At 39.7% G+C, this 27,754-nt stretch overlaps 1 protein-coding gene across 1 annotated transcript in view; it reads left to right on the top strand.

The window, feature by feature from the left end:
• Window positions 1–27,754, top strand: part of eEF2 (eukaryotic translation elongation factor 2) — a 173,149-nt gene that overhangs the window by 85,824 nt on the left and 59,571 nt on the right. The window contains exons 7-9 of the mRNA XM_067145871.2: window positions 8,058–8,171; window positions 8,247–8,393; window positions 24,627–24,728. Coding sequence (XP_067001972.1) covers window positions 8,058–8,171; window positions 8,247–8,393; window positions 24,627–24,728 — 363 coding nt within the window. The remainder of the gene's footprint in view (window positions 1–8,057; window positions 8,172–8,246; window positions 8,394–24,626; window positions 24,729–27,754) is intronic.

Raw genomic sequence — 27,754 nt, 5'->3', positions numbered from 1 at the left:
CACATTCACAGATCACAAGTCACTTTCATTTGTAGAGGACCGAGCTCGATAGCTGCAGTCGCTTAAGTGCAGCCAGTATTCGGGAGCCCCACTGTCGGCAGCCCTGAAGATGGTTTTCTTTGATTTCCCATTTTCACACCAGGCAAATGCCGGGGCTGTACCTTAAGGCCACGGCCGCTTCCTTCCACTTCCTAGGCCTTTTCTATCCCATCGTCGCAATAAGACCTATCTGTGTCGGTGCGACGTAAAACAAATAGCATTTGTGGAGGGGAAGAGAGTAGCCGGAAATAAGTCATTTTATCATACGCCACTTCACATTATTTCATACTTAGATGAAAGATAGTTAACAAATATTCAGTGGCATAAAGTATATTGGACACGGAAAGGTAAATACTACAGGCTGAGGTAGAAAATTTGCAAGAATCTGTTCCTTACAATATTTCTCAAAACAATCACCATCCATTTCATCATAAACGTCACCAGTGTTTTTCTTACACAAAAATAGATGCTTCACATTGTGCACAAATCCGTGCTTGTTACCTGCATGCAGTAACTCAAACTGTGGCCCACGACCTGGAGGCCCTCTCAAACCACTGGAAAGTCTCATTAAAAATGCCTGCCGCAGACTTTATGGACTTGTCAACCATCGGCTTTTGCACTGTTGTGCCGGTATTAACATACGATTCATCTGTGTATGCATTGTTTCTATTTCATTTTCGGAATTTATTCACTTCTGATAAATACCTATGCCATTAAGGCCCGGTTTCACAGTATACGCTTAAGCCTTGGATCGGGCTTAAGCGGGAGCTTAAACTCTGGACGAGTTTCACAGTGGGGAGTGCAAGTGGTAAGCCGAGCTTATCTGTGACTGGCTTAAGCTGTATGAAACTGAGGTTTAAGCTAACGATTCAGTTCAGATGGTAGAGCGCTGGCCTTCTTATAGCCCAACTTGGCAGGTTCGATCCTGTCTCAGTCCTGTGGTGAAGGTGCTCAAATTCATAGTTAGTGGGACGTAAAACCAATAACATTAACATTAAATAACTTATATTTCTGAATATATTTTGAGGCTCGTGAAATAATACAGTTTCCGTGTTCCGATATACAGTAAGAGAGACAAATGTCGGTCGGTCACCTGCTTTCTTGGCTTACGCTGCGTGAACCATCAATGATAGACCCCAAGTGTAAGTGTACGAATTGTAGAGCATAGAAACCTCTACAAAAAAGTCCGCGATGGTATGTACCTGTTTCCAACCATTTGCCTTCTAGAAGCAGTTTTATGCTATACTCAGCGGTAAAAATATAACTTCTTAACATTAAATAAATATTTCGATATTATCCTCGAATTCCTCATCGAAATAAATTGTTTGACCTCCTCCAGTATTTTATAAGGATTACAATAACCCTGTCAGGACATTTGCATGAATGGTTCAGAAGTTATGGCCATTTTAGACTGTAGTGGTAATACATGTTAGCAGGACGGGCAAGTGACCTTTTTTAAACTTTATTTTTGTTACTATTATTGGAATCACATTTTCCGTTCATTTTTCTAAATTATCTTGGCTGATAAACGATGTATAACCTACACGTCAATCAATCATAGGCTACGGATGTAAACAAAGATGAGAACTGAATCATTGCGCATGCGCAAGCATTACCAACTTCGGAGATGTTCAGCTTAGTAAAGCTGCACATGGTCCCCCTACTGTGAAACTTGTAGTGTTTAAACCAAAGAGTAAGCCTTGCTTAAACGGTGTGCGTGGCTTACTAAAGCTTCGGCTTAAACTGTGAAACCGGGCCTAAGACACAACATAGTCCCTTTCAATTAGCATGGCTTTGTTCCCCTCCATTCGTAAGTAAAATCAATTTCTTTAAATTTAAAATCTTGGAGCACAATGCATCAGTCTGTTGCAGTGGAGCATTAAACACGGAGGAAACTTACTGAAACTGTGCCTTTCTACAACTCCACTAAGGTTGGCATGCACCATCGTGGAGTGAATTACTCTGGAAGTAACTAAAGAAGTCCATACTACAGAAGTAACTACTACGGGAGTTATTTACTCTGAAAGTAACGGAGAGCTGAAATACAATTTATTCTTTTAGTTACTACTATTGAAGTAGAGTTCACTACTCATGCAGTGGTGTTGTGTTTGCGTGTTTTCTTTCATGAAATCTGTTTTGATATGGTGGTGTGTGCTAGGAAACAAGGGAAAATCTTAATGCGAAAGATAAATGCTTGTTAGAAATAATGATCTATGCTAAGGATGTAGTGTAAGAAACACAGCATAAAATGCATGGAAAGCAGTGACAGGAGAATTCAATACTTTAAATGATGGAAAGCGCGGTGAAGAGCGACTTAAAATTCTGTGGAAAGGCTTAAAAGCAGAAAGCCATGGACACGGGGAAAAAATAAAAGTTGGTGGTGGTTTCTTCATACAGATTGCGAAGTTTTGGAGGACAGCCATCACTACTATTCTTGCCACATGCTGCAGGTGTGGAGCGAATTTCCGTTTCAAGGAATTGTGGAATTTTTTCCCACCCTCCAAAATACGTAGGTGGTTTGAAAAGTTCTCGGAATCTATTAGAATTATCTTACCTCCTTGGAACTGCTTTTATTTTTCAACATAGTCTCCCTGTAGACTAATGCATTTGGTCCAGCGATGTTCCAATGCCTTGATCCCATCTCGAAAATGAGATTCCTCCAAGCCTGCAAAATACCTCTCCAATTCGGCTGTCAGTTCTTCCCTTGTAGAAAATCTCCATCCACCGAGGAAAATTTTCAGCTTGGGGAATAGACAAAAGTCTGATAGTGTCAAATCAGGTGAATAAGGTGGATGTGGCAACAATTCGTACCCCAGTTCATGAAGTTTTTGCCATGGCAATAACACTTGTGTGCAGCGGAGCGTTGTCCTGATGAAAGATAACCTTTTTCCTTGCCAAACCAGGCCTTGTTTTTCATATCTTTTCTTGTAGTTGGTCTAGGAGGTTTGCATAGTATTGCCCCGTAAATGTTTGGCCAGTAGGAAGATAATCTATCAGCAGAATGCCTTTTGCGTCCTAGAAAACTGAGGCCATGACCTTTCCGGCCGAATGCACTGCCTTTGCCTTCTTTGGTGGTGGTGAATCAGCATGTTTCCACTGCTTTGACTGCTGTTTTGTCTCTGGGGTATAGTAGTGGACCCAAGTTTCAGCTGTAGTCACAAACCGGCGCAAAATCTTGTTGGTTGCACTGAAAACGGGCCAGACTTTGTTCGGACATTTCCAATCTGGTGCGTTTATTGTCCAATGTCAAGAGCCGCGGCACCCATCTTGCAGATAATTTTTTCATACCCAATTCTTCGGTTGAAATATAATATACCCGTTCAGAAGACATCCCTACAGCTTCAGCAATCTCCCGTACTTTCAGTCAACGATTTTATGCACTTTTGTTGCGATAAATTCTGGGGTCGTAACACTTTGGCCGTCCACTACGCGGACCATCATCCAAGCTCTCCCAACCAAATTTAAACTTGCTGGTCCACTTGGCAACAGTTGAAAATGAAGGAGCAGAGTCCCCCAGTGTGTTCTGAAAGTCGGTATGAATTTCCTTTGCTTTCATACCTTTCTTTACAAAGTATTTAATCACTGCTCGAATCTGTTTTTTCCATTGTCACAAATCACTACGCGGGAACAACAGAGTCGTCACTACCACCCTCCTGCAGCTAGAGGACTGACGCGCTACGTGTTCACTCACAAAGGATGTGTGATTATTTCGTGGGAACCTCGTTGCTCTAGCACTGACATCTAGCGGTGATTCCGAGAACTTTTAAAACCGTTCTCGTAGCTTTCCAGATTATTGTATGTTTTTGCACGAGCAGTGTTCGACTGGTGTATTTGGTTCTTGGTCAGGTTACGTATGGGAATCGTCTATATCATCTTGCAGTGGTGTAGTGAGACATTTAGTACAGACGTCCCTTATCTCCCACTAACATTCCATTATATAACCATGCTCAAAGTTCGTTGGAACACCACAATTTCCCACATTCATGCATCATGCGTAGAACCAGGCCACCAGCAAACAATATTTATGATCCTCATACTTTCATCCCAAATAACTTGTGTGTTAATTGAGAAGTACCTCTTCGGATTTCTGGAAAGTCACCCTCGCCGCCAGACGGGTACGAAATGGGAATATGTGTGCAGTCAGTTGCACCAACGATGTGTGGGAAACTTGCTGCCGTGAAGTATTTTGGTTAATTTCTTAGCATTCATCATCGTTTGCAGGCATATCTATGTATCTCCTTAATGCCTCACTCGTGCTCTAACCATGTGATTAAAGATATGGCCAGCAGTCGTGCTGTGAACGTTAATTAGATCAGTATAATATATCTGCAGTGCACACAACTGTATTGGGAGATACTGCTGAATTCCTGTCTGAATTATTTTGTGAACTCCAATTAGATTTAGAAGGAAAATAACGGATTCCTTCCCAAGAGCAAAACGTTCCTTTAATTCACTCTGTACATATCATAGGGATCTCACCTTTCAGGCACTGGATGCACTATTACATTCAGTCTTCTTTGTTGAGATAGTCAATATAAGTAATCCATAAACACATTTGCAACTTCTTCCTCTCGTATACAACGCAGTACTCTAATTATTAATCAAAAAGTCTAATCGTAGCTTAGTCCATGCACGACGCAAGAGTAAGTTCTAACATGTTTGTGTTTATTTATTTAGTAATATACTAGAAGATGGTGCTCTTCAACATTTTACATTTGTAGTAATTTAGTCCAGTCACCGAATGCCGACTTCAAAGAGTACAGCGGAAGTAGAACTTACTCTTATTTGGTGCACCCCACCCTAAATGTGGAATTGATACAGTGGACCGAACGCACAGTATTTGTACTCTGCACTACGGCCTCTGCCTAAGCCCAACTTACGCCGCACGTGGCCGCCCTGCTTTAAGTGTGTGCACAGTCGTATATGAAATCTTACCTTATAGAAGATGCTGGAAGTGTCATCCTTCATAATAAGGAACTTCATAAACACCATTAGGATTTTCTGCACACCAATAATGAGAGGTATGACTTCACACAGCCATTGAGATGAAACCTGGCCTCGTCCGAAAAGAACACAAGCTGTGGGTTGAATAAACAATCATTCAGTAATGCAAGATACCACTCACAAAATCTCACCCTTGTGGCTCGATCAGCCGGTTTTAAACAGTTGGCCCGTGTAAACCTGTATTGTTTGATGTGTAATGGCTTTTTAGCTCTGTGCAGAAGAGCCCAAAACCCTTACTTGTGCTAATTTTGTGAGTGAAACTGTGCTCGTGAGGGTGGCACTTCACCAGGAAATTGCTGATGAAATGCATCGCTTACCCACCGAGCCGACTCATACTTAAAATAACTTGTACATGCGAAAATATTGTTGCAATAACTGTTTTGCCATATTAACGGCTGCGATTCAGACTGGCTATTGATGCTAGGTCGAACATGTACATGCTTCTTGCGAGGTCAAGAACTATTCACGTGCCTCTCATACTGCTGCATGGGTTTCGGAGAGCAGAAACGCCGCTGGATGGTCTGGATTTATAAGAGATCTTTTATACTTAGATCTGGCTACTGCGGATGGGCTATGCAAGTTTTTCAACATTCTGGACCTTGCTGTCAATACCTGGAATCTTTACAGAGGCAAAAGGAGGAAATGTTGCTCAACATGAATTTTTTACAAGTGTTATTTCTAATATCCACTTATTCACCTAGCATAAGAATTATAACTTGTAATGGATTTTTTTCCAAACTGTCTCTTCTGCATCTAAAGCTGTGAAAGAATGGGCCTGCTCGTTCACCCATTGATAACATTGAGCCAAGGAAAATATGCAGGACCTTCCACTTTGGAGAACTGCAAAGGTTCAAACAGAAAAAAGTGTTATGTCCAGTACAAGAAATGTGTATGGGCTGTTTTGGAAGTCTTTGATGCTGGTAAAGTCTATATATATAAAATAAGAGTTTTGTCTGTTTGTTGCTCAAAATTTAAAAAGGATGGTATTTCTGTATCAGTCACGTCCATAGTAACAAGGAAATACATTTTTTCAATTTTCCGTTATTTCTGTATGTATGTATGTACACGCATCACGAGAATTTAATGAAAATCGGTATGTAAAGTCTGGGAATAAGCCGCTACGACCTAGGCCTTAATCTTTTCACTCTGAATAAAATGGTAGTTTAGGGGGAAGGCATAAAATTTTATTCGCAAATATTTATTAGTGGTCCTATCTTAATTAAAATAGGTATGCAAAGTCGGGGAATAAGTTGCTACAATCTAGGCCATAAATAACTTTATGTACTTTGAGCAAAATGGTAGTTTTGCCCAAAATTTAATTCTCGAATATTTGTGTTATTAGTGGTCTTATTGACAATTACTATATAAAGAAAGTTACATAGTATTAAATTTCCGATCATTTATGTCTTATACATTTTGACCGTACTGGCTATAACGGAGATATTCATGAATATGAATTTTTGTTGCTAAGATCATATCAGCGCCATCACGAGAAAATGGGTAGACAGAATTTAATGAAAATCGGTATGTAAAGTTGGGGAATAAGGAACTACAGTCTACGCTATAATTAATTTTATAAGACGGCCTTATATTACAAAGTCGAAAGAAAACTGAATGTGAAGGCCTACAATACAGAAAGCTCAAAACATTGATCAACAATAACATTACATTGACAATTGTTTGTTGTGATCTGCTTTGGGTCTCTGTTACCATTCATCTCCGATAGATGGGATTACTGCTGTATACCAAGTTTTTTTTTAAATTTGCTCTACGTCGCGCCGACACAGATAAGACTCATGGCGACGATGGGATACGAAAGGGCTAGGAGCGAGAAGGAAGCAGCCCCTGCGTTAATTACGTTACAGCCCCAGCACTTTCCTGGTGTGAAAATTGGAGACCACGGAAAACCATCTTCAGGGGTGTCGACAGTGGAGTTCAAACCCACTACCTCCTGGATCCAAGCTCACAGCTATGCGCCTCTAACAGCACGGCCAACTCACCCGGTCGTACCAAGTATAACAGCCTGCCTGAAAATTGGCGGGAAGTAGCTGGGGAGTTAAGATAAATTTCTGATACTACTGATAGTAACAAACTGGTTCATCATAGCATTCGAGCTATTCAATTCCTACTCTGAGGCACTGATTGGAATGAGCAGTGTGCATATTTAACGGAATAATGGTAGAGAAGTGCTCATGGCTGTCTGCGGTATGGTTATTGCAAGATCGGCACCATTGTACTGTTAGTTAGAAGTGAGAAAATGTGCGGTTTATTAATTTGATCAAGTATTTTATATAACATTGCTTTTAATCACTACATTCCTTCCGACGACGTAAGGTAGGAAAACCACAAAGATAGTCTTTCTGAGAATCCCGTAGCGAAGCACGGGTACGTCAGCTAGTGTTTAGATAAATATGGTGGGTTTGATTGAGCACAAGATAAATTTTATATGCATTATTAGTTTCTCCTAACCATAATTAAGCTAAGCTTTGTCTTTTGCCTTTGTGTTTTTAAAGAAATTTCTTAAAAGGAATGCTGCGATAATATATTGAGCAGAAAACCAATTAAAATATTACAGGTCATAATGACAGAGTGGCCCTTCTCTGTACTGTTAAGTTGCTGTATTAAAGGGATCAAAACTTGGAATCCTGTTATTTTACTTCTGCTCTATTCTAGTCATTTTTCAGAATCCACTCTAACTGGCAGAATTCGGTCGCTTCTTAGGTTATACTCTTGTTGTGGTACGTTACCCTGTCTGGTTCAAATTTCTCGTTCCATTGATGGCACTGTTAAGTATTCTGCAAGGATAGGTCTTGTTCAGGTCTTGTCGGAAGAGTGTCCATTTGAATTTCATGGTTAAAGTTCATCACTTTAGTCGGATAGTTAATTTATTCTTATTTTAATACGACAAATATGTTTTTAGAAACCTTATTAATCATCCTGTAATGGCTTCTTTAAATGCAAATGTGTCCTATTGTTCTGATTACCTAGTTGCTTATGTACTTTCTTTATTCTAGGTTTTTGATTCTATCATGAACTACAAGAAGGAAGAAGCTGAAGGTCTTATGAAGAAACTGAACATCGAGCTGAAACCTGAGGATAGAGACAAGGATGGGAAGGCACTCTTGAAGGTAGGCTAAAGGAATAGTTGTTAAGTTTGAGTCGTGAATTTATGCATCATTTATTAATGCCAACATGATTTACAGGTTGTGATGCGCACGTGGTTACCTGCTGGTGAAGCATTACTTCAGATGATTGCTATTCATTTGCCATCGCCTGTAGTGGCACAAAAATATCGTATGGAAATGTTGTATGAAGGGCCTCATGATGATGAAGCTGCCATTGGTATCAAGGTATAGTTCTGTTTCAAGCACTATTTCTGAAAATTGTACAATACTATGTTTCTACTCTGAATCAACTATGAAGTGAAACATTGGAGAGATTAAATTATTGTTTAAATTTAGTTCCAAATATTTATCATGCCATGAGAGATTACCCAGTTGCATCTTTTGACAGGTTTGGTTTGCACCAAGTTATGGCATATGAATTGATTTGCACTTTGCTTCGTTGTTTAACTGAAGGATGTATCTTGTATGTGTTCTGAAATTTGCTGTGGGTTTGTGGCCTCGGTTGTGTCCCAAGCTAACTCGCCCTCCATGCATCTTGGTAGAGAGAGCATTTCTTTGCAGATTTAGTGATCTCAGTTGGCACCATGGCATTGAAAAGTTGCACAGACCTGGTAAGAAAGATTATTGCAAGTATTTTAGGTAGTGGTTTTGCAGGGAGCAGTTTTAGTAATTACAAAATGTCTTCGGAGATTCTAGTGTTACTGATATTACTGCAGTAGAGTGAATTGAGCGGGTGTCGAGTTTCCGAAATGTCAAGTTTTACGGAATAAGGGCTGGGTTATGCACAAGTCTTAATGCAGTAAAATCTCAATAATTCAAGATCTTGCCTAATTTGAAGCAGCTCTCGTTCCCGGAAACATTAAGTACGGTTTTGCACGTTATTTAAATCGTTCAATTCGAAATACAGATAATTTGTAATTGGAAGTAAAATGTTGGTCCTGTTAACGATATTCAGGCTTTTAATTCAAACCTTCCTTTACATTTTGAAGAGCATTAGTATTTTACAGAGTAATTTAAATTCAAAATTTCTCCACGGGGAGTATTCCGGAACGTGCAGGGGTAACTTTGCGCACATTCACCTACTTCGGCGTCTACAGTGTGCTTCATATCTGCTATGTTCGAGTAGAATCATAATTATTTTGTATTCGGTGTTTTAAGGAACACCATAGTATCATGTAGCAGACAGTGTGCGGAGAGGTAGAATCCGTGAACACTAGCGATGACGACAGTTGGCGAAAAAGCGTGGCTTCTAGCCTATAATCAATTCGTACGCACCGAACTATATTATCAGTGCCGATAAAACTGCATTGTTTGTTAGTTTTATGTTTTCAAATGCTGTGGCCAAACGGGCTTATAGTTTTGGTTTCAAAGGAGAGAATTGCCAGCCGGGAAAGTACTGTGGTGTTATGCAATGCATGCGAAAGAGAGAGACTTCCTCCCCCGTTATAGGGAACTAGAAAAGCCACGATGTTTTTAGGGTGTCGGGCACTTTCCACGCCAGTACAAGGCATCAAAAAATGCAACAAATAGTACAGTAATCCAAAAGATAAAGCATTTGCACAGGGGAGCCAGCATAATTTTTCCCTCATCTTTGAATCGTGTTCTTCTTCCTTTCATTGCGTGAGGTTATATTTTACCATTATTTTTTACAAGTGCATTGTTTGAATAATGTAAATGCACCTTGTTGGATACATTTCTGAAATAGTGTTTTCCATGGCATTTGAAAAATTTTAAACTGAGAATCAAAGTTAATTGTATGCAGTAACGGGTCTTAGAATATATTGACGGCAGAAGGGTTGGCATTTTGGAAGTACGTGTTGGCGGTTAATTCAAAATCATGTAATTCGAAGTCAGATTTTTGCGTCCCGACTTTGAATTGAGGTTTTACTGTATTTCACTGCATATCACTCTAATGAAAGTTCTTGCAAATTACAGGACATAGAACAGTACAACATATCCTAAAATATGTAAAAATTAAAATGAAGCTTACGTACAAAACTAAATCCGTAATTGTTACGGATTTCACCTCACAATTACGGTCAAAGGGGAAATTATTATAGAAAAGCAGCATGGTCACAAAAAACTAATTTTTTTACGGAAATAAGTTAAGGAAGGAAAATGTTCAATATTCTCAAGCAGTTTTGCTCAACCTTCCTCATTTCATGCTTGTGAGTTGGCAACTGTACTTAATCGATTGTCAATTCCTTTTGCTATCCATAAGCGTTGTGAAATTCATTGTTTGGATGAAGTAGTTCTACTCTGCTGTTCTCCACTATAATCCTTAAGTAATGTTTTATTTGCAGAATTGAGCACTATATTAAGCATATCTATACAGGAATTTTTTATGGTTCAGAAGATGGTGTCATTTTACGACTTGGCAGACAAAAATTTGAAATGTTAAAGAGCCTTGAATCCATCCAAATCCGAACTTGGTCACGACCCCTCTGGGTGCTACAGCGCCTAGGTGGTGGTGTAAGGTGGGACCGCTGAATTCTGAGGGTCCTTTGTCTCACGGTGACGAGTTGGTCATTTGTCAATTTCTTTGGTTGAGTTCTTGGTAATTTGCCATCTTGTTGTAGACGTTTTGTCCTATACTTCCAGTTATTTGTAAGGGTAGAAGGTGAAGTGGGTGAGATGTGGTGTTCGAAGCAGGTTTTTTTGGAAGAGAAGGGGCCATTTCGCTTTAGTGCATTTAGAAAAGTAGTAGTTTGCCATCTGTACTGGCCCATTTGTGAGGGCTACAGGAGGCAGGTTGAATCCATATAGCTTTAAATCTCTTCATAAAATTAATCATCCAGCCACAGCTAACCTTCAAATCCAAGACATTGATTCCATGTGCAGCGGCTATTTCTCGTTCTTTAAAATACAGTGGAACCTCGATTCTCAGTTTTTCGAGGGACCATGAAAATAAAACGTACAACACGGGGAAACGGAAAATCCAGAAATGAATGAAAACCATCAATAATTTGGCTAAACATCACAAAAATGAAATATGTATAATTATAATCTTACAAAAACTGCTAAACTAAACCAAACCAAACTACAGCCTCAATGGGACTTTGCCTGCCAAGCGACCGCTGCTCAGCCCGGAGGCCTGCAGATTACGAGGTGAGAGTGACAAATCTTCTTGGGCCGATATTCCTGGCTCTCTAGATCGAGTTCGCCATCTCACCATTAGATAGTTCCTCAATTAAAGGTAATCACGTAGGCTGAGTGGAGCTGGAACCAGCCCTTATATGCAGGTAAAATTTCCTGACCCGGTCTGAATCGAACCCGGGCCCTCTGAACGAGGGGCAGGCATGTTGAGCAGTTTTGATTCCTGCTTGAAAGCCCAGGTACTCTACAGTGCATTGACGAAAGTGCCGAAAACCTGTTCGGCAGTACACTAAAAAAAAGTAAAAATATAAACATTTAACCCTGGACATAATGTGGACGTTTTATAAGTGTGAACATTGATGAAGCTCGTTCAGTCTTCAAGCAGAGCTGTCGAAATGCGCCGTGTCTCCTTACAATATTGTTGTGGCCACTCTCTGCTTTATGATTTCCGACATTCTCTGAACAATAACACCCGAATGCGATACTAAGATGGTTCCTTATGCAAGTTCACCGCCGATCGCTTTTCCAGTAGCCTACAGTACTTGCTCTAATTATCGCTTTGACGGGGCGTTAACGCCAAGTTCCTTAAGTATGCCATAGCAGTCTTTTCGTGAGATTCAGGTTATTTAAAAAAACGATTGATCGAGGATTTAGCGTTGATGGGACTGAAATTTCTGGGCGGTTGATCTGGGAAATTGTTTCTTTGATGAACGGATAATGTGGGAATTTTACAATGTGATTTTACGATGCTCGTGCGACCACGTAATTTGAACGCATATTCCGGGAACAGATAATAGAGGTTCCACTGTACAGCATATCGTGAGATACGGCTTATTCAGCGTTGCGTAACGAAATCTTATATTTAAGCACATCCTCATCTACTTGCAGAAACTTGCCGCTTTTTGGTCTGCGAAATGTTTTGCGAGACTTGTTGGTCGCTTGTAGCGCACGTTGCATTTGGAAACTGAATCCTTGCGGCCCGCTGCCCTATTCCTGTATGTTTCTGTAACTGATCACTGCGAGTTTATATGATGTAGTATTACTCGAATACTTACTCATTGTGGACTAACAAGCAATTTCGAGATTACAGAATGTCCTGTATCCAAAACTCTTAAAATATGTTTGTACCCAACTGGAATAGAGCGTCACTAATCACTTCTGGGCTGATTCTCTAACTGAACTAGTACAGTGGGGTTTCTGAACGGCTAATAACAGCATGTTACCCTGCATTTAGAATGCCCGGTTTTGCAGTAGGGAGGCTGCTACTTAAGTAGTTGACATCTTTATTTCAAAGCGCATCTAGAGCTGTGTGGTGGATGTTCAATGTTCTCCACTTCGGATCCTAAAATATTGGGATGCAGTAATACCAGATTTCCGATGATGATCTTCACACAGACCTGTTCTGTTCTCTTTGATGATAGACATGTAACTGAGGATTATGGTATTATGTATTCCTTTAGGTGTGTAATGATGAACGTAAGTGGCTATACAAAGGGATTAAAACCTCTAGAAGTGAAAGTGTCCCGTACATGTGATAATGAACCATGCAAATCATTTTTTATGATGTGGTTTAACTGTTAAGAAATCAAAGATGAAACGGTAATTTGAAAGACGGGGAACTAGTAGGGACAGACCAAAATTCTATTCCTTCCATTGATATAACAAGGATAAAGTCTTGTTTTCCAAATGAGAGGTGCAAGCTTTTTGACTTTGAGTTACTGGGACTGGAACATAGATTTGGATATTGTGGTATTAATTCTTCAGAGAGCAAGTTTAAGGGATGTACTGCTTCACAGATATAAAAAAATGTCTGTGGTATTTGCATATGACATGGAGGGATCTTATGCAAACTTGAACTTATATTTCTGTTACTATGAAAAATATTTGGAAGTGATAACCCTGTTACTTGGGCTGCAAATAGATTTACGTCAAATTTTGCTACTTGTGCATTTGGAATAACCAAGGTAAAAGAAGCTGCTGTATAGGAAAGAACTGGCCAAAGTGATTTGCTTAATCCAGGAGGGGAAAAGGTTATCAGCCCCTTACATCAATTCTATTGAACTTGGCCTCTTCACTAGTGTAACATTGAATCCTCAAACACTTAATGGGAGGTGGTACACCCTATCTCTGCATTGTTAAAGTATGCTTTTTCATGTACTGTTTTTAACTAGTAAACCTGTGTTCATAAAAATGTTCATACTAGTAGAATGGTGAATTTTGTTCATTACCCCATTGCCTCCGAGTTTCTAGCCGCACAGATGCCAGGGGAAAAAAAATTGAAAAAATAATCCAAAATTTTCAGTAGTTTGTAGACCACAACTTTGTCTTTAATGTTAGAGACCTAACGAAATGGGTTAAAGTTAACCACAAGAGAATAATATAAAAATTTCAACTTTCTAGCATAAATAGGTTTTTAGAAAAAGGTACATGAACATTGAAAACTGTAGCTTGGTTTAAAATGCAAGCAAAGTAACAATACCTCAGTGCATGCCTGGTCCATATTCTGGATCATCAATTTCATCTTCCCTGGCCTCCTTGTTTCTTTTGATTACCCTGGACTGTTTAATGGCCGCCTCAGCTTGCACATCTGATTTCCTCACTCTTTCTGCATCAATGGCACTGCAGATTTGTCGCATGTTCTTGCCAGGATCAATGCCTATCTTCTCCAACACCTTCACTCTACCAATACACACTTCATTGTAAGTCAGTACAGCATCATATAACCCCATGCATATTGTGTCATACACAACAAACACTATTGGGCATACGGTTCCACACTACACTGTTAAAAGATTCATTTAGATTCTGCGTTTTTCCTTGTAAACATTTGCGAAGGAGTTCTGGCTTGGTAAGAGAATGTTTATGATATGATTCCTTTGTATGAACTGACCTGTTGAATTTGCAGCAGGTTGATAGTCCTTTAGGGCATAGGAAGTGCTGAGGTGTCTGATCTGTTGATACCTAGTGTAGAAAAATTGCCCAAAATATCTTGCTGCATATTTTTTACACTGTTAGTGTATCTGTTGATAGCTTGTATAGAAAAATTGTCCAAATGTCTTCCTGCATATTTTTTACACTGTCAGTGTTTCTCCTTATAGCCATTCCATAGTAAGTCTGTATATTATCAATTTCCTTTCCTGTTAGTCTATCAAGCCCAGATATTAATTTCCCATCTTCCAAGTTTCCTGCCTTTATATTCCTTCTGTAACCTTCGAAGCTGAGATCCCATCCTCTTCTGGGTGTGTCCTATACATTCCAGTTTTTCAACTTCCATATCCCCATAAGGTTTATTTTCCAGCACCTTTTTAAATCCTTCACTATCTCCATCCCCTAAATACTTGGAATATCTAACCCCATACTTTTGCACTGAGCAATTAAAAATTGCAAGAGCTCCTGTTGTCTCCATCTCTCCACTAATACCTCTGCATAACTTGCTTTGCATTCACCACTGTCCTTATGCAGTTTCATTTTATCGCTGGAGTTCTTCACAATTTCAAGTTTTTGGCAGTATTTAGTTAAAGGTTCTACATCTATGATCTTCCCCGTATCTAAAATAGTTGCAGCAACTATACCATTTGCAGATGTATGTCCACGTTTCTGCCAAGACAGTCTCTAGCAACAGTCAGATCTGTTGGGCCTCCATTTTCTAACATAGTCTCCTTTAAAGCATCATTCATAGACATTTCTGCACATTATTTTATGCTTTTGTTCAATACAGCACTGAATTTCATGAATTTGGTAGGGGGTCTGGGCAAGTTCATCATTGCACAAAAAATGTTTTCCTGCTTCATATCCTTTTCCAATTGACCTCATACCATAGATGAACCTAGTATTTACCTCAAATCCTTGTGGAGCCTGTACAGAAGTGTAGAACTCATGTTCCATGTCACAATTCATACACTTCAGCGCTAATTTAGCTGCTAAGCCTTTCCTTTTTTTTATTATCCTCATATAAGCTTACCTTACCTTCACTACAGTTTTTGTACTTCTCACAGTCGCTCATAGCACTGGAAAATAGATCAATATTAATTATATGATTCCCAATAGCTCCCCTGACCAGTTTCACACTGTGTGTTTACCTGAGAGTTATCACTATAATCAGAAAAGACTTTTCCTCTTGAAGAACTAGTAACTTGAGTTTCACCTTCGGCAGAACTTTCAGGAGTTTTATCTAATCTCAAAATTACTGGTAGTATCACTAACACCTGCCGCAACATTTACTACTGGAGCATTACTATTACTACTATCTGTTAGTGTTTTGCGTTTTCTCCCCGGACCTCCACAACATTTTTTGTACACACACTGTGTTCTAGGCCAGGCGTCATCACATAGTTGCTCTAGGGAACGGGTGCTACTTGCTCTGCTCTGGTCGGTTGTCTGTCACGTGACAAGAGAGCAGCATTCAGGTGAGTTGGATACCGTGGCTGTACTGTACTTCCCGCTCGGAAATGCTACCATATGAACAACTGCTATAATAATAATTTGGAGCATGTATCATTTGAGATGAGCAGGACACAGATTGCAGAGTATAACAGGACAACAAAATTGTTCATTGACAAAGGAATATACACTGATGGTGAGCAAATGTCATGGGATAGCAGAGCACTGATGTGCAGGTGTGTTGTCTGCACACCCCACTCCCCCTGTGCCAGCGGCACTTGTGAGCAGTGACTGTGCATGTGACAGGTGTAACTTTAAATGTTGTCATGAGCTGACACCGTTCGAACGGGGTATGTTGGTTGGTGCCCAACGGATGGGAAGTGCGATTTCGGAAGTGGTGCGGAATTCGGCTTCACACGATCATCCTTGTCCAGGGTGTATTGTGAATGGTTGAATGCGGGTGTCACCGTCCACAACCGACGACGACCAGCCGTCCAGCCACACTCGGTGACCATGACCGGCAACATCTGAGACGGATTGTCAGTAGTGACAAGATGGGCAACCGTGCAACAAATCACGGCGCAATTCAACACAGGCCGTGCTAGACACGTCTCCCAGTGGAGAATCCATAGGAACATGGGTTCTGTGGGGTATGGGAGCCGGCGCTGCACACGGGTGCCACTGTTAACCCAACGTCATCGGGCACGACAATGCGCATTTGTTGCCAGTCACCAGGAATGGACACTGGAACAATGGCGTAATGTTATATGGTCGGACGAATCACGATTTCAACTGTTCCATGCCAATGAGAGGCACCGTGTATGGCACAGGCCACATGAAGCAATGGATCCTGCCTGCCTCGAAGGTGTGATCTAGGGCGCTGGTGTCTGTTATGGTCTGGGGTGCATTTTCCTGGTATGGAATGGGCCCTCTAGTTGTTCTGGAAGAGACTTTGAATGGTACGCTTTATGTTGAGCTCCTCGGAGACCCTCTCCACCCAGTTTTGACCTTCCAACGCCCAGACTGTTCTACGCTGTTTCAAGATAACGCGCCGCCACATCGCGTCACCCAAGAATGGTTCCAGGAACATGCGGTGGAGGTCCGACTGACATGGCCACCCAGGGGCCCCGATATGTACCCTGCCGAACATATCTGCGATGTCCTGGAACACAGGCTCCATGCCATGGATCCTGCACCCGCGAACAGACCAGCATTGGCGGCCGCTCTGCAAACGATTTGGTATCAGCTGCATTCTGAGGACTACCAGGGACTTGTTGACTCGCTTCCACGGCGTCTCACTGCAGTTCGCTGGGCCAGAGAAGGCCCTACACGCTATTAGGTGACTATCCCATGACATTTGCTAAATCAGTGTACAGTAGTGTGCAATATGTCCTGAATAAATACATTTTCACAATTAACTGAATCTTAGGGACTTGATTTCGAAATAAAATACAATTTGTGTGATTTGCACACATTCTTTGCACTCTCATTAACATACATTTCAATATTTGTATGGCATTTATGACTATTAGAACAAATTAAACACACAAACTAAAACATAATTGGTGTAATCCTCCTTTACGGGACCTTTGGGTTCGTTTAGATAGTATTGTATGTGTGTTTGGCAATATTGTTTGCGTACTGGCAAGTCGCAAAGCACATTTCAAGTTTTCATCGGTGAGCCGACTTCTGTGTCTAGTTTTACAAATCTGCATTAATGAAAACATCTTTTGACATAAATAAGTTGGTGTGAATATACTTAAAATATGTGCATTAAATTAGTGCTATTTAGGAAATATCTCTCGTGGAATGCTAAAAAAAATTCAGTCAAACAGTTTGTGTTTGCAAACTTACCTAGGTGTACCACCTCCCCTTAACTTTATTGATTTTTCTTCTCTCTTTACTAGTGTAACCCAAAATCATCCAACGCTTATTTTCATGATTTTGTATGTATATATTAAACTGTTGGTGTAGAAAGTATTTATCATCGTCACTGTCCCCACTCCAGTTGCCCGGATGTAGTTAACAAGCCTCCACTCCTTTGTGTCCTTCCACTTTTCCTGCTCGATTACTTATTGTAAAGGTTGAATTTTTACCAGAATGTACCATAATGTTAGCGGTCAAAGATATTCAGACCGGGCCTGGCCTGCCTGTGCCCCGCAACCATAGTTTTGTGGCCCATGGATACTTCTAGTACAGCAGCCGATTCCAGTTTGAAATTTTGCTCAGTAATATAGGCATTGTTTATTAGTCGGGACCTGAAAAAATTGCATTTGCGATAAATGCGAATTTTTTAATCTTGTACTGAATCCAAGCCTACAGTAATTCTAATGTGGAATAAAATCATGTTTACGCATAAATAGGTGTGACTAAATGCGAATTGTGACCCAAATTGCGAAATTAGTATGAATATGCAATTTTGGAGCAAATTCTGCAAAAATGTGCTATTTTACTGGCGAAGTCGTCGGAATTACTAAAATATGATGCATAAATCTTTTGACCGTTCTGATCGATGAGGGAAAGTTGCCGGTCGATTGCTGCTTGCTGACTTTAATCGATATTTGCAATGGGAATAGCAAGGGGAATAAGATCTGTTTCGATTATAATCGAAATGTAAATCGAGTGTCACGGAAATAACGAGATAGACGCAGCATTGTTTTCCTGTTCAAAATTGAAACTAGTGAAGAGTAGAAAGTTGAGCCATTGCTTAGGTTATGGGGCACGCGACAAAAACCGCACGAAAGGGCTTGGCAATATGCAAGGGATGGTTTATATGCCACAGATTCAGTGAGTGTTTTGCAAGTATTGTAATTGCCGAGTTGGGTTGGATAAAAAGGATGGCATTGTGAAAAATGTTAAATCTGAAAAACACGTGGGTAAGCGACGCGATAACGAAAGTTCAATCCCTGCTGCTAGTACGTCTCAAGGAAAGCAATCTTCTGTGCTTACACAGTTAGGTAGTCGTAAAAGATGAAAAATTTCCGGAGATAACGCACAGTTGAAGTATTTGCCAAAGCAAATATACCTCTGGTAAAGCTGGAAAGCAAAGAGCCTGGATTACTGAGTTTTCAAATGAACTGCCATGTGTGAGAACTCTACGTGAAGTATATTTACCGGGTAAGTTTCGATTTCATTGATCGGGTACGGTTTAGGTATTAAGACATCGAAACCCCATGCAAAATTGAGGGATACCGAATTTGAGTGCGATTTCCATATCGAACTATCTTACCCATACCCAATTGATCCAGTAATTTTAAATTATTTTGTTATAATTTGAGAGGTCTTGATGCAAGAAATGCTACAAACTTCTCTCGTGCTGTTTTAGAAGCTATGCGCAGTTATAGTGTACCATATGATGCGGTTAAAGTGTTTGTTAGTGACCGTGTCCGGTATGTGACCCAGTGTTATGAAACATTAAGTACGGTCATAGGGAATCATTTAATGCACACAGAGCTCGATATGCTATCACTTAAGTGCTGCCAGTATTTGGGAGATATTGGGTTCAAATCCCACTGTCGGCAGCCCTGAAGATGGTTTTCTGTGGTTTCCCATTTCCACACCAGGCAAATGCTGGGGCTGTGCCTTAAGGCCACGGGCGCTTCCTTCCCACTCCTAGCCCTTTCCTATCCCATCGTCGCCATAAGACCTATATGTGTCGGTGTGACGTAAAGCAGCTTGCAAAAAAAAAAAAAAAAAAAAAATTAAATAAAATGCAGGTACAGTGCTGGGCACATAAAATCAGCTTGGTTGGCAATAGTTGGGTCGCAGTGATGACAGATTTAAATCATGTGGTTGCGATGGTAAAGTCTGCATTTTTTAACATAAGAAAGCGAAAATATAATTATTTACAATTCTTAACATCGAAGTGTGTTGCTTCAAAGGAAGCAAAGATTTTTCCTGCACATGTCATAACCTGATGGAATAGCTGGTTTCAGGCTGTCTTCTATTTGAGTGCTTACTTTATTGATGTTACATTTTTCAAGGTGTCTGACATGAAAGACAACAACTGTGCTATTATGTATCTGACTGATATGAGTGACCGAGAAGTGAATAGGCTTCACTCCCACACTGTTTTTGTCACAGATCATGCAGCTGGATTGGTTGACCTCCTTACTGAACTTGAAGGGTCTCTGTATCCTACCTCTCATCTCCTTTACCCCAAACTGCATAACCTTGACGCTAGTTTTACCTTAATTTGTGAGGGGAATTTTTCTGCGGCAACTAATGGTGCTTTGATTAAGCTAACTCCTCTACAGCAGGCTTCATGTAGACACACATTTGTCAAAGCTGCTCATTCTTCACAGTGCAAGCTAGCCACATTGAAAGCTAAAGACCCCAACCATAGGTATTTTGTGCCAATTTCTCAAGCTTTGTATCCAAAAAATATAATTTTGAATAACGCTGATTAATTAAATAAGCTTGAGAAATTGTTTGGAGTAACAGATCTCTCACGAAATGATATCTGGTCTGGTTACTGTTCTCTGAAACGTGCAATTCAAACTCAGATGAAAGAACGTGAAAAATGTGATGTCATGCTTGCATTAACTGCAGTTCAGAGTTCAGCATATTTGCTAAATACTGTCTTGAGTTGTTGTGGACCCCAACGAACAATGTAGATAGCGAGCGTGTGTTGTCTCATTACAACACCGTGGTTACAGACTGATGGTGCAATTTGGAAAAAAATCAATGCCGAAGTATTACATTGCTTTCGTTTGAACAATGAATGTGTATTGTATGTGAACCAAGGACAATAATTGCATTTCATAAACTTGGAATCGTTAAAATTAATAATACCATGCAATTATTTTAGCTTTGTAAATAGATGCTAATTTTTCAGGTCCCTACTTAGTAGCGACTCTGGTGGAATCCTTAAGGTTATGATCGCGAGCAGTGCATACATTTGCCCGTGTTTAGAGTCAAGGTCGGGAAGATACCTTTGTATTTGCTGTTTACCAGCCTGTTGTCCCATTTGTCTGCATGCATGAGGTTATGTACTAATTTTTATCTACAACATATACAAGATGAGAATGGGAGTTATTAGTGGTAGTTGCAATACTTCATTGCAACCAATAATGGCAAGTTGTAACTTATTGTGTGCATACAAATATCTGCTTGTAAGGAGTACAATGTTGAGAGATGTTATAATACTTTACATGAAAAATAATTGAAGAAATATGAAGGAGCATCAAGAGCTGCAAGATTACAAGAAAAACTTGAGACATCAGACTGGTATGTTTACAAAAATGTGTAAGCAGACTGCTCCATTAATTGCTTCTTACAGTGTATCTTTTTTCATCATTTTTGAGAGAAATCTGCCTTTTAACCCTCTCGTACGCACAAGCCTCATGTGAGGTCCCAAAATTGTTTCGTTTAGTGCGCTGTTTATTTAATATTATGAATCTGTGGAAAATTATGACTCTGTTCTTCACTTTAGACCTCATGTGAGGTGTGATATTAGTTAGAACTTGTAGGCAGTTGTGGCGCTCTTGTTATTTGTGTGTTTCATGTGGAGACTAAATTATTGAAATTGATACATCCTTTACAAATATATGCAACTGGTAAGTAAAAATGTTTTATATAGCAGAAAAGCATGCTCTTTTCAATGGTATTAGTGTTTTTATTGTACATGCAATTTATTACCATTATTTTGTATAATAATATAGGGGCCTCATATGAGGTCTAAATGTACGAGAGGTTATGGTTCAGTCATAACCTCAATTAGATTTACACCCTATTGCAGCATTTTGGTGGAATTTTTTATGCAAACCAAGACAGACTGCTGATGTTTCATGGCACAGTTGTCATATATTCTCATTTCTATGCATTTAGAACAAAATGGATGCAGAACCAGGGCCCTCTGTAGAAAATGTAGTCTTCACAATGAATGTCGCAATATACTCTGCGCCCTGTCAGTAATACCTTACAATATGACATACAATCGCTTTTGCGTGATACGGAAGTATTTGCACTTATTGACAATCGGAACATTCCAGCAGACATCAATGATTGGCTTATACGTTTACGTCCTATGATTGACCATTTCAAACACATCTTTAGATGTTCTTCCCAGCCAGAAGAATTTTCATCAGTTGATGAGATGGTCCAAAGGCCGATCAAGGCTGAAACAATGTATGAAGAGTGAACCCTAAAAATGGGGCTTCAAAATTTGGGTCTTAACCAGTTCCTCAGGATACATCCATAGCTTTGAGATCTATGAAGGAAAAGTGCAAAATGGTGAAGGTCGTTCTGAATCTGGAGCAGTTGGTGATGTTCTTAGGCTGCGTTAAGACGTGAAGTTCAAAAGCCATAAGCTTTTGATAATCTGTTTACGTCGATTAATCTTCTCTAGAAACTTCTTGAAGATGACATTTATGCATCCAGGACTATCAGAGCTAACAGGATTTGTGGTACTGATCTCAAGCTGCGGTCTGTGAAAACCATGAAGAAGGAACCGAGAGGGTTGTACTCTGTTAGGTCGCAGCCCAACATCACAAAACCTGCTGGCATGATAATTCATTTTTACATTAGCATCTACATTTGCTGGAGCAGAACTTGTAGGCGTTGCCAAGAGATGGTGTCAAAAACTGCGCACAATCATTGAAATTCCACGCCCATATTCCATCAGCATTTACAATTCCCACATGGGTGGTGTACATCTAATGGACTCGCTCGTAGGTCTTTATCGGCACACCATAAGGCACAAAAGGGAGTACTTCAGAGTATTCCATTATCTACGGAATGTGACCATTGTAAACTGTTGGATCCTCTGGAGAATGAACCTACATTGTGAGAAGGTGGATCTGTTAGAATTCAAGTCCTCAGTAACTACTTCTCTCATTTACACGGGAAGCAATCAACCCAAGAAAGGAAGACCCACTTTACAGACGCCACCAGCAACCAAAAAATGATTGAAAGTGAAAGCTACCGATAAGGTGAGAAAGGATAGAAGTGCCACCTACACGGTTGTTCAAGGAAAACCAGGTATGTCTGCCTTCGCTGCCAATATGCTCTTTGTCCACAGTGTTTTGAGGAATTCCATAGCAGGAAATAACTACACCACCCACTCCTTAATGCAAAATTTACTTTGGTAAAACGTGCATGTAAAACTGACATCCAGCGCACAGTATCTTCCAAGAAAATTATTCCTCAGTTCAGTTGTGGTGTGTGTGGACTCCCTTCATGCACATAGGCCTCATATGAGGTCCGTGGAATTTTCAAAGAAAATGAACTATTATTTCTTTTTCTTTAGCGTGATTGTATTTTGCAACCTTCCAATGAATAAAAAATCAAGACAATGTTTTGTTTCACTTCAAACTGAAAATGCGTGCATGAGAGGGTTAAAGTCTTTTTTTTTTTCCCAATATAGCCACGGCAGCTTTGTATGAGGGGAGTTACGTCTCAGAATTAAGAACAAGCTAGTAGCTGATGCAAAATAATTGAAAATATTGAAATCAAATATTTCAGTATTACTATTAGTAGTAAAAAATATATCTTGAATGCAGAAGGTCATGGGGGTTGGTATACAGATGCTCTTCTTTTCGTCACAAACCAGTTATTAGCGGAATGGAATGTTACCTGCTCTGTTGGCCAAGGTCAGCTGTGGCGGGGAAGAAAGGGGAAGAGGTCGATATTCTTGTCTCAGTTCCGCATAGTTCACAGAGAGATATTAATACATTGCTGCTTTCAAAATGCCTAAAGTAAAACGGAGTCAGTGCATTTAAAACGACTAGTATCCGAATTTGGTGACAATGTGTGTTCTACTGATGGAAGCATATTGTTTTGCAAACTGTATGGAAATAAAGTAGCTGCTGAAAGAAACAACATATCGGTCGCGATAAACACCTTCATGCCTTTCAGTGTATTTCTAATAAACCTGCAACTCGGCGCTTACTGCCTTCAATTCAGTCTTCAAGCAGAGCTGTCGAAATGCGCTCTTCAAATTGTTGTGGCCACTCTCTGCTGTATGATTTCCGAGGATTCTCTTAACAATATCACCCAAATGCGATGCTGAGATGGTCCTTATGCGAGTTCACCACCGATCACTTTTCCAGTGTAGTACTTGCTGTGATTATTGCAACGACGGGATGTAAACACAAAGATCCATAAGTATAGCGTAGTTCTTCTTTCGTGAGATAGTTTCTTGAAAAACAGCTTGATCGAGGATTTAGCGTTGATGGGACTAAAATTTCTGTAGGTTGATCCGGGGAATAGTTTCTTGGAAGAACGGATAATGCAGGATTTTTATGACATGATTTAATTAGGATACTCGCGGGTCCTCGTAATTCCAGCAAATAATCCGGGAAAACATAGTTGCATAATGTTCTGTACTCGGTGTTTTTGTCCAGCACTTTTCTCACTTTTGATGCACTGCCCGCAGCAATTTCGCCACGATTGTTGTTAAGACTAGTTTCCACCGGTTTGTTGAGAAAATGGAATCAACCCTTTCTTTGCAGTTTTCTCAACAATGTGATTATTGCTGTAAATAAGGCGAAATTTGATTTTATGAATGCCAAACTACCTTCAATGTTCGGTTCAAATAGTATGTTCTGGGCAATTTTTATTGCTGCAGCTTCTTCACTATCAAAACTCTGCACTATTTCCTTCACTAACTTGAAGTTTTTGCTATAATACATACACGCGTTTAACCACGTGAAATAAGCAGTTTCTACAGACTTCCGTATTGACGTTAACTATTCACTTTTGATTAAAATTTGTGATTCATTAGACCACTGAGTTAACAGAACATAGTTAAAACTGTAGTACAGTATAACCTCAATTATAATTAATCACAAATTGTATTGAAAAGTGAATAGTTAACGTCCATCCAGAAGTCTGTAGAAACTGCTTATGTCACGATTGTAGCTTTGCATTGTGATGTTACTAGTTACATTCTTTTTATTCATCCTTCAGGTAGCAAAGTGGTTCTAATTCTAGCTGTTCTACAATATGTTTTAAGATGTTTACGGAGTTTGTCTTTTGCAGAACTGTGACCCCAACGCACCTCTCATGATGTACGTTTCAAAGATGGTGCCAACTTCGGACAAGGGGCGCTTCTACGCTTTTGGACGTGTATTTTCAGGAAAGGTAAGTCTAGAGTTATGCCATATTTCATAGTGAAAGGAGGATATAGCTGGTCAGGTTCAGGAGCAAGCAAGTCAAATGTTGCTTATTACTGCTAGATGGCATATATAAGTACAGTAGCATTTTGACCTTTTCTTCATATTGTGTATTTCTACCGTGTTTATATTTGAGTAGCATAATATTGAACAGATAATAATTTTGAATTTGGGTTCTAGTCCTTTCCGGTCCTATTGTTTCCAAAGGGCAGTATTATTAGTGAAACATTGAACTTTTTTTAGCTAAGGATTTGGAGAATAAATGTATGAAGAGCCCCTCACACAGTTCTTCACTTAAACTTCATTAAAACCCAGTAGTTGTTGTAATTGTATGGCATTGGCTACTATATGCAGGAATTTTGATTTGACGCCATTAAAAACTTTACATACAATTTACAAAATATTCGTTTAATGTTAACGTAGTCAATACTTAGAATACCACATTTTGTGGTTAAACAATTATAAAAATAGATCGTGAACATGTTTCGCCCTTCTTAATGGGCATCATGAGTACAATGGATAACCTTAAAACAAATGTTTACAATTAAGACTGTTTACAATTATTGGTCATGTAAAATTGGAACGAGACGTGATGTTTAAAGTTATTTTCAATATCATGATAAAAAAGTTTGACGTGAATGTCACAAACAAGTTAAAACTATTGTAGTACAATTTTACAGTATTGTCTAAAAAATATATATTTATATTGGTGAGGAGTGTTTTAATCGGCATTCGTCTGGAATTGAAATGGATCCTCTTCTTTTAACTTTTTGGTGAAAGTCAAAATTATTGTCGTGTTAACCACCAAGTAGATTTGAAGAATAAAATATGTATAAAACATATGTTCCTATTGTAGAAAATTAGATCAGGAATGAACATTTGGTGTTTCTTCTTGAGTTAAAATGGTTAAAACACATTCAGGTGAGATTACGTTAAAATGGAATATACGTTGAAAATTTTTCCGATGTACTAGTTGGAATATTTATCACTATAACCGTGGTCTTACCATTTGTTGTGTAAAACTCAATGGTTTGAATGTTGATAATCGAATGCCGTAGAGTGTCTATCTTGTTCTGTTATTAGTGTTAGTCTGACTGGCGTACAGGCACATTCCCACCGGCGTGGAGTATGTAATGCTGCCTCTCGAAGTTCTCTCTACACTGCGCAGTTACAGTCCCGCGTCCCGTGCGCCCGCTGCACAGTTCAGCTAGTAGGCGAAGGGCAGTGCATAGTGGCGCTTCTGACGGGACAGCGAGTCAGTGTCTCCGGCTCGCTTGAGAATGTTTCGGAACAATTGACACTCAGTGTTCTGGAACAGTGGAACATAACTGTGCACCGGCACGGTGTGCCAAAACAGGGACATAGTGCCCAACCCTAGTATTGGGGACACTGTCTCGCCGTCAGGTAGCTCTTCAGTTGTTCTTGGTGGACTTCGAACCAGCCCTCATATCTAGGTAAAAATCCGTGATTGGTTTGGAATCGAATCTAGGTATTCCGGGTAAGAGGCAGACAAGGTGCCCTTACAAAATGGGGTAGCTCAGTCCACTAAGCCGGGATTGTATAAAAGGGAATTTGAATTACATTAAAGAACATCATTTTGATTTTGTTCGTGCACGATTAGAAGGTGTATTTGAGAAGTTGAAGCCTTTTGTAGTAATGTTGCCAAGAAAGATCTAAGGGAGGCAAGATGGCAATGGGTAAGTGGTAAATTGAGTAAATTTGTGATATTATTCAACATGTTAATAAGTTTTGGTAAGATTGTAGTTAAAATACAACTTTAGGAATTATGTTATTTCTTACCGAGTAGGTCATCTTGTGGAAATGCTAGGAATTAAGTGCAAGTAGGCTGAGTTATGGGTATTTTTAGGCCAGTTGTAAGGCTCCAAATATTTCTGAGGTGTGCACTTTAGTTTTGTTGCAATTCTTGTAGAAGTATATTTATACATCCTACTTTTGCTGCCTTCGTGTTTTCATCAATCACTGTTGGAGGTTTCTGGTTTCACTGTTAAACCACCTGTTTTCTTCTTCTTTTGCGGTCTTCTGCAACCAGTTTTTTATCCTATACATTCTTCAGCCAGGCCGAGTGACTGAGCCCAAGTTGGCAACTTGTGTCTCGACTTCAAATTTTATTTGAAGGTGTTTAAATACACCAGTCTTGTGTAGATTTACCAGCACATGAAAGAGCTTGTGGATCAAATTCAGGCACCTAATCATGGTTCAAAAACTGTGAACGTAGTTATTTTAGTGAATTGTGTTATTATTCACTCTCCAAGACTGCAGGTCCTCTGCAATCCTAAGATGTAGCTTCTGTTGTGATTTCGGAATGTCCGTAGCTTCATCTTGTGTACCAACCCAATTTGTATGAAGAAATTTCAAATTACACGTTCTTACCTGCCAAACCTTTCGGTTTACCCGGAAACGTTCAGTTTTGAACTCATTTTCAGATTCATTTTAAATTCTTCCTGTTATTGACCAATATAATCTCCAGTATGATCAATACTCTTCCCCTAGGATAAATTCTTTTGTGCTTGTGTAATTTACCCAACTTCATTTTCAAGCGTATTTATTTGATGCTTTATTTCGCGAGTGTGTCGTCTGTCGCCTTTGTGTATCGTGTTTCTTGCTCGCTTAAGCAGCATGTGTGCTTTACGGCTTTTGATTCGGAACTGCAATCGTCCTACAAGCAAGAGAGGCGAGTGCGCTAGTGACTCAGTTAATTGGGACGAAAGAATGACTTTCTTCTTGTGTGGTTTGCACACTATTAACATTGTTTCTGTGCATAATTTCGTTGGAGTTGTAGGCCACATGTTTTTTCTAGCAGTTCTGTGCTTTTCCTAGTGTTAATAACGTATGAGACATCCGATCTGTTTTGTGTGTGGTAGTTTCGTGTATTTCATTGCAGTTTTTTTCATTCTTACTTCATAATTTTAATGAGTTGAATGTATTTCAGGGAGTTGTGTGTGTGACAGTTTCTGGTATTTTCTCTTCAAGTTA

The sequence above is a fragment of the Anabrus simplex genome, chromosome 4 (assembly GCF_040414725.1).
Source record: "Anabrus simplex isolate iqAnaSimp1 chromosome 4, ASM4041472v1, whole genome shotgun sequence".
NCBI classification, from domain to species: domain Eukaryota; kingdom Metazoa; phylum Arthropoda; class Insecta; order Orthoptera; family Tettigoniidae; genus Anabrus; species Anabrus simplex.
The sequence above is the reverse complement of the archived record's forward strand: the minus strand, read 5'-3'. Positions and strand labels throughout refer to the sequence as shown.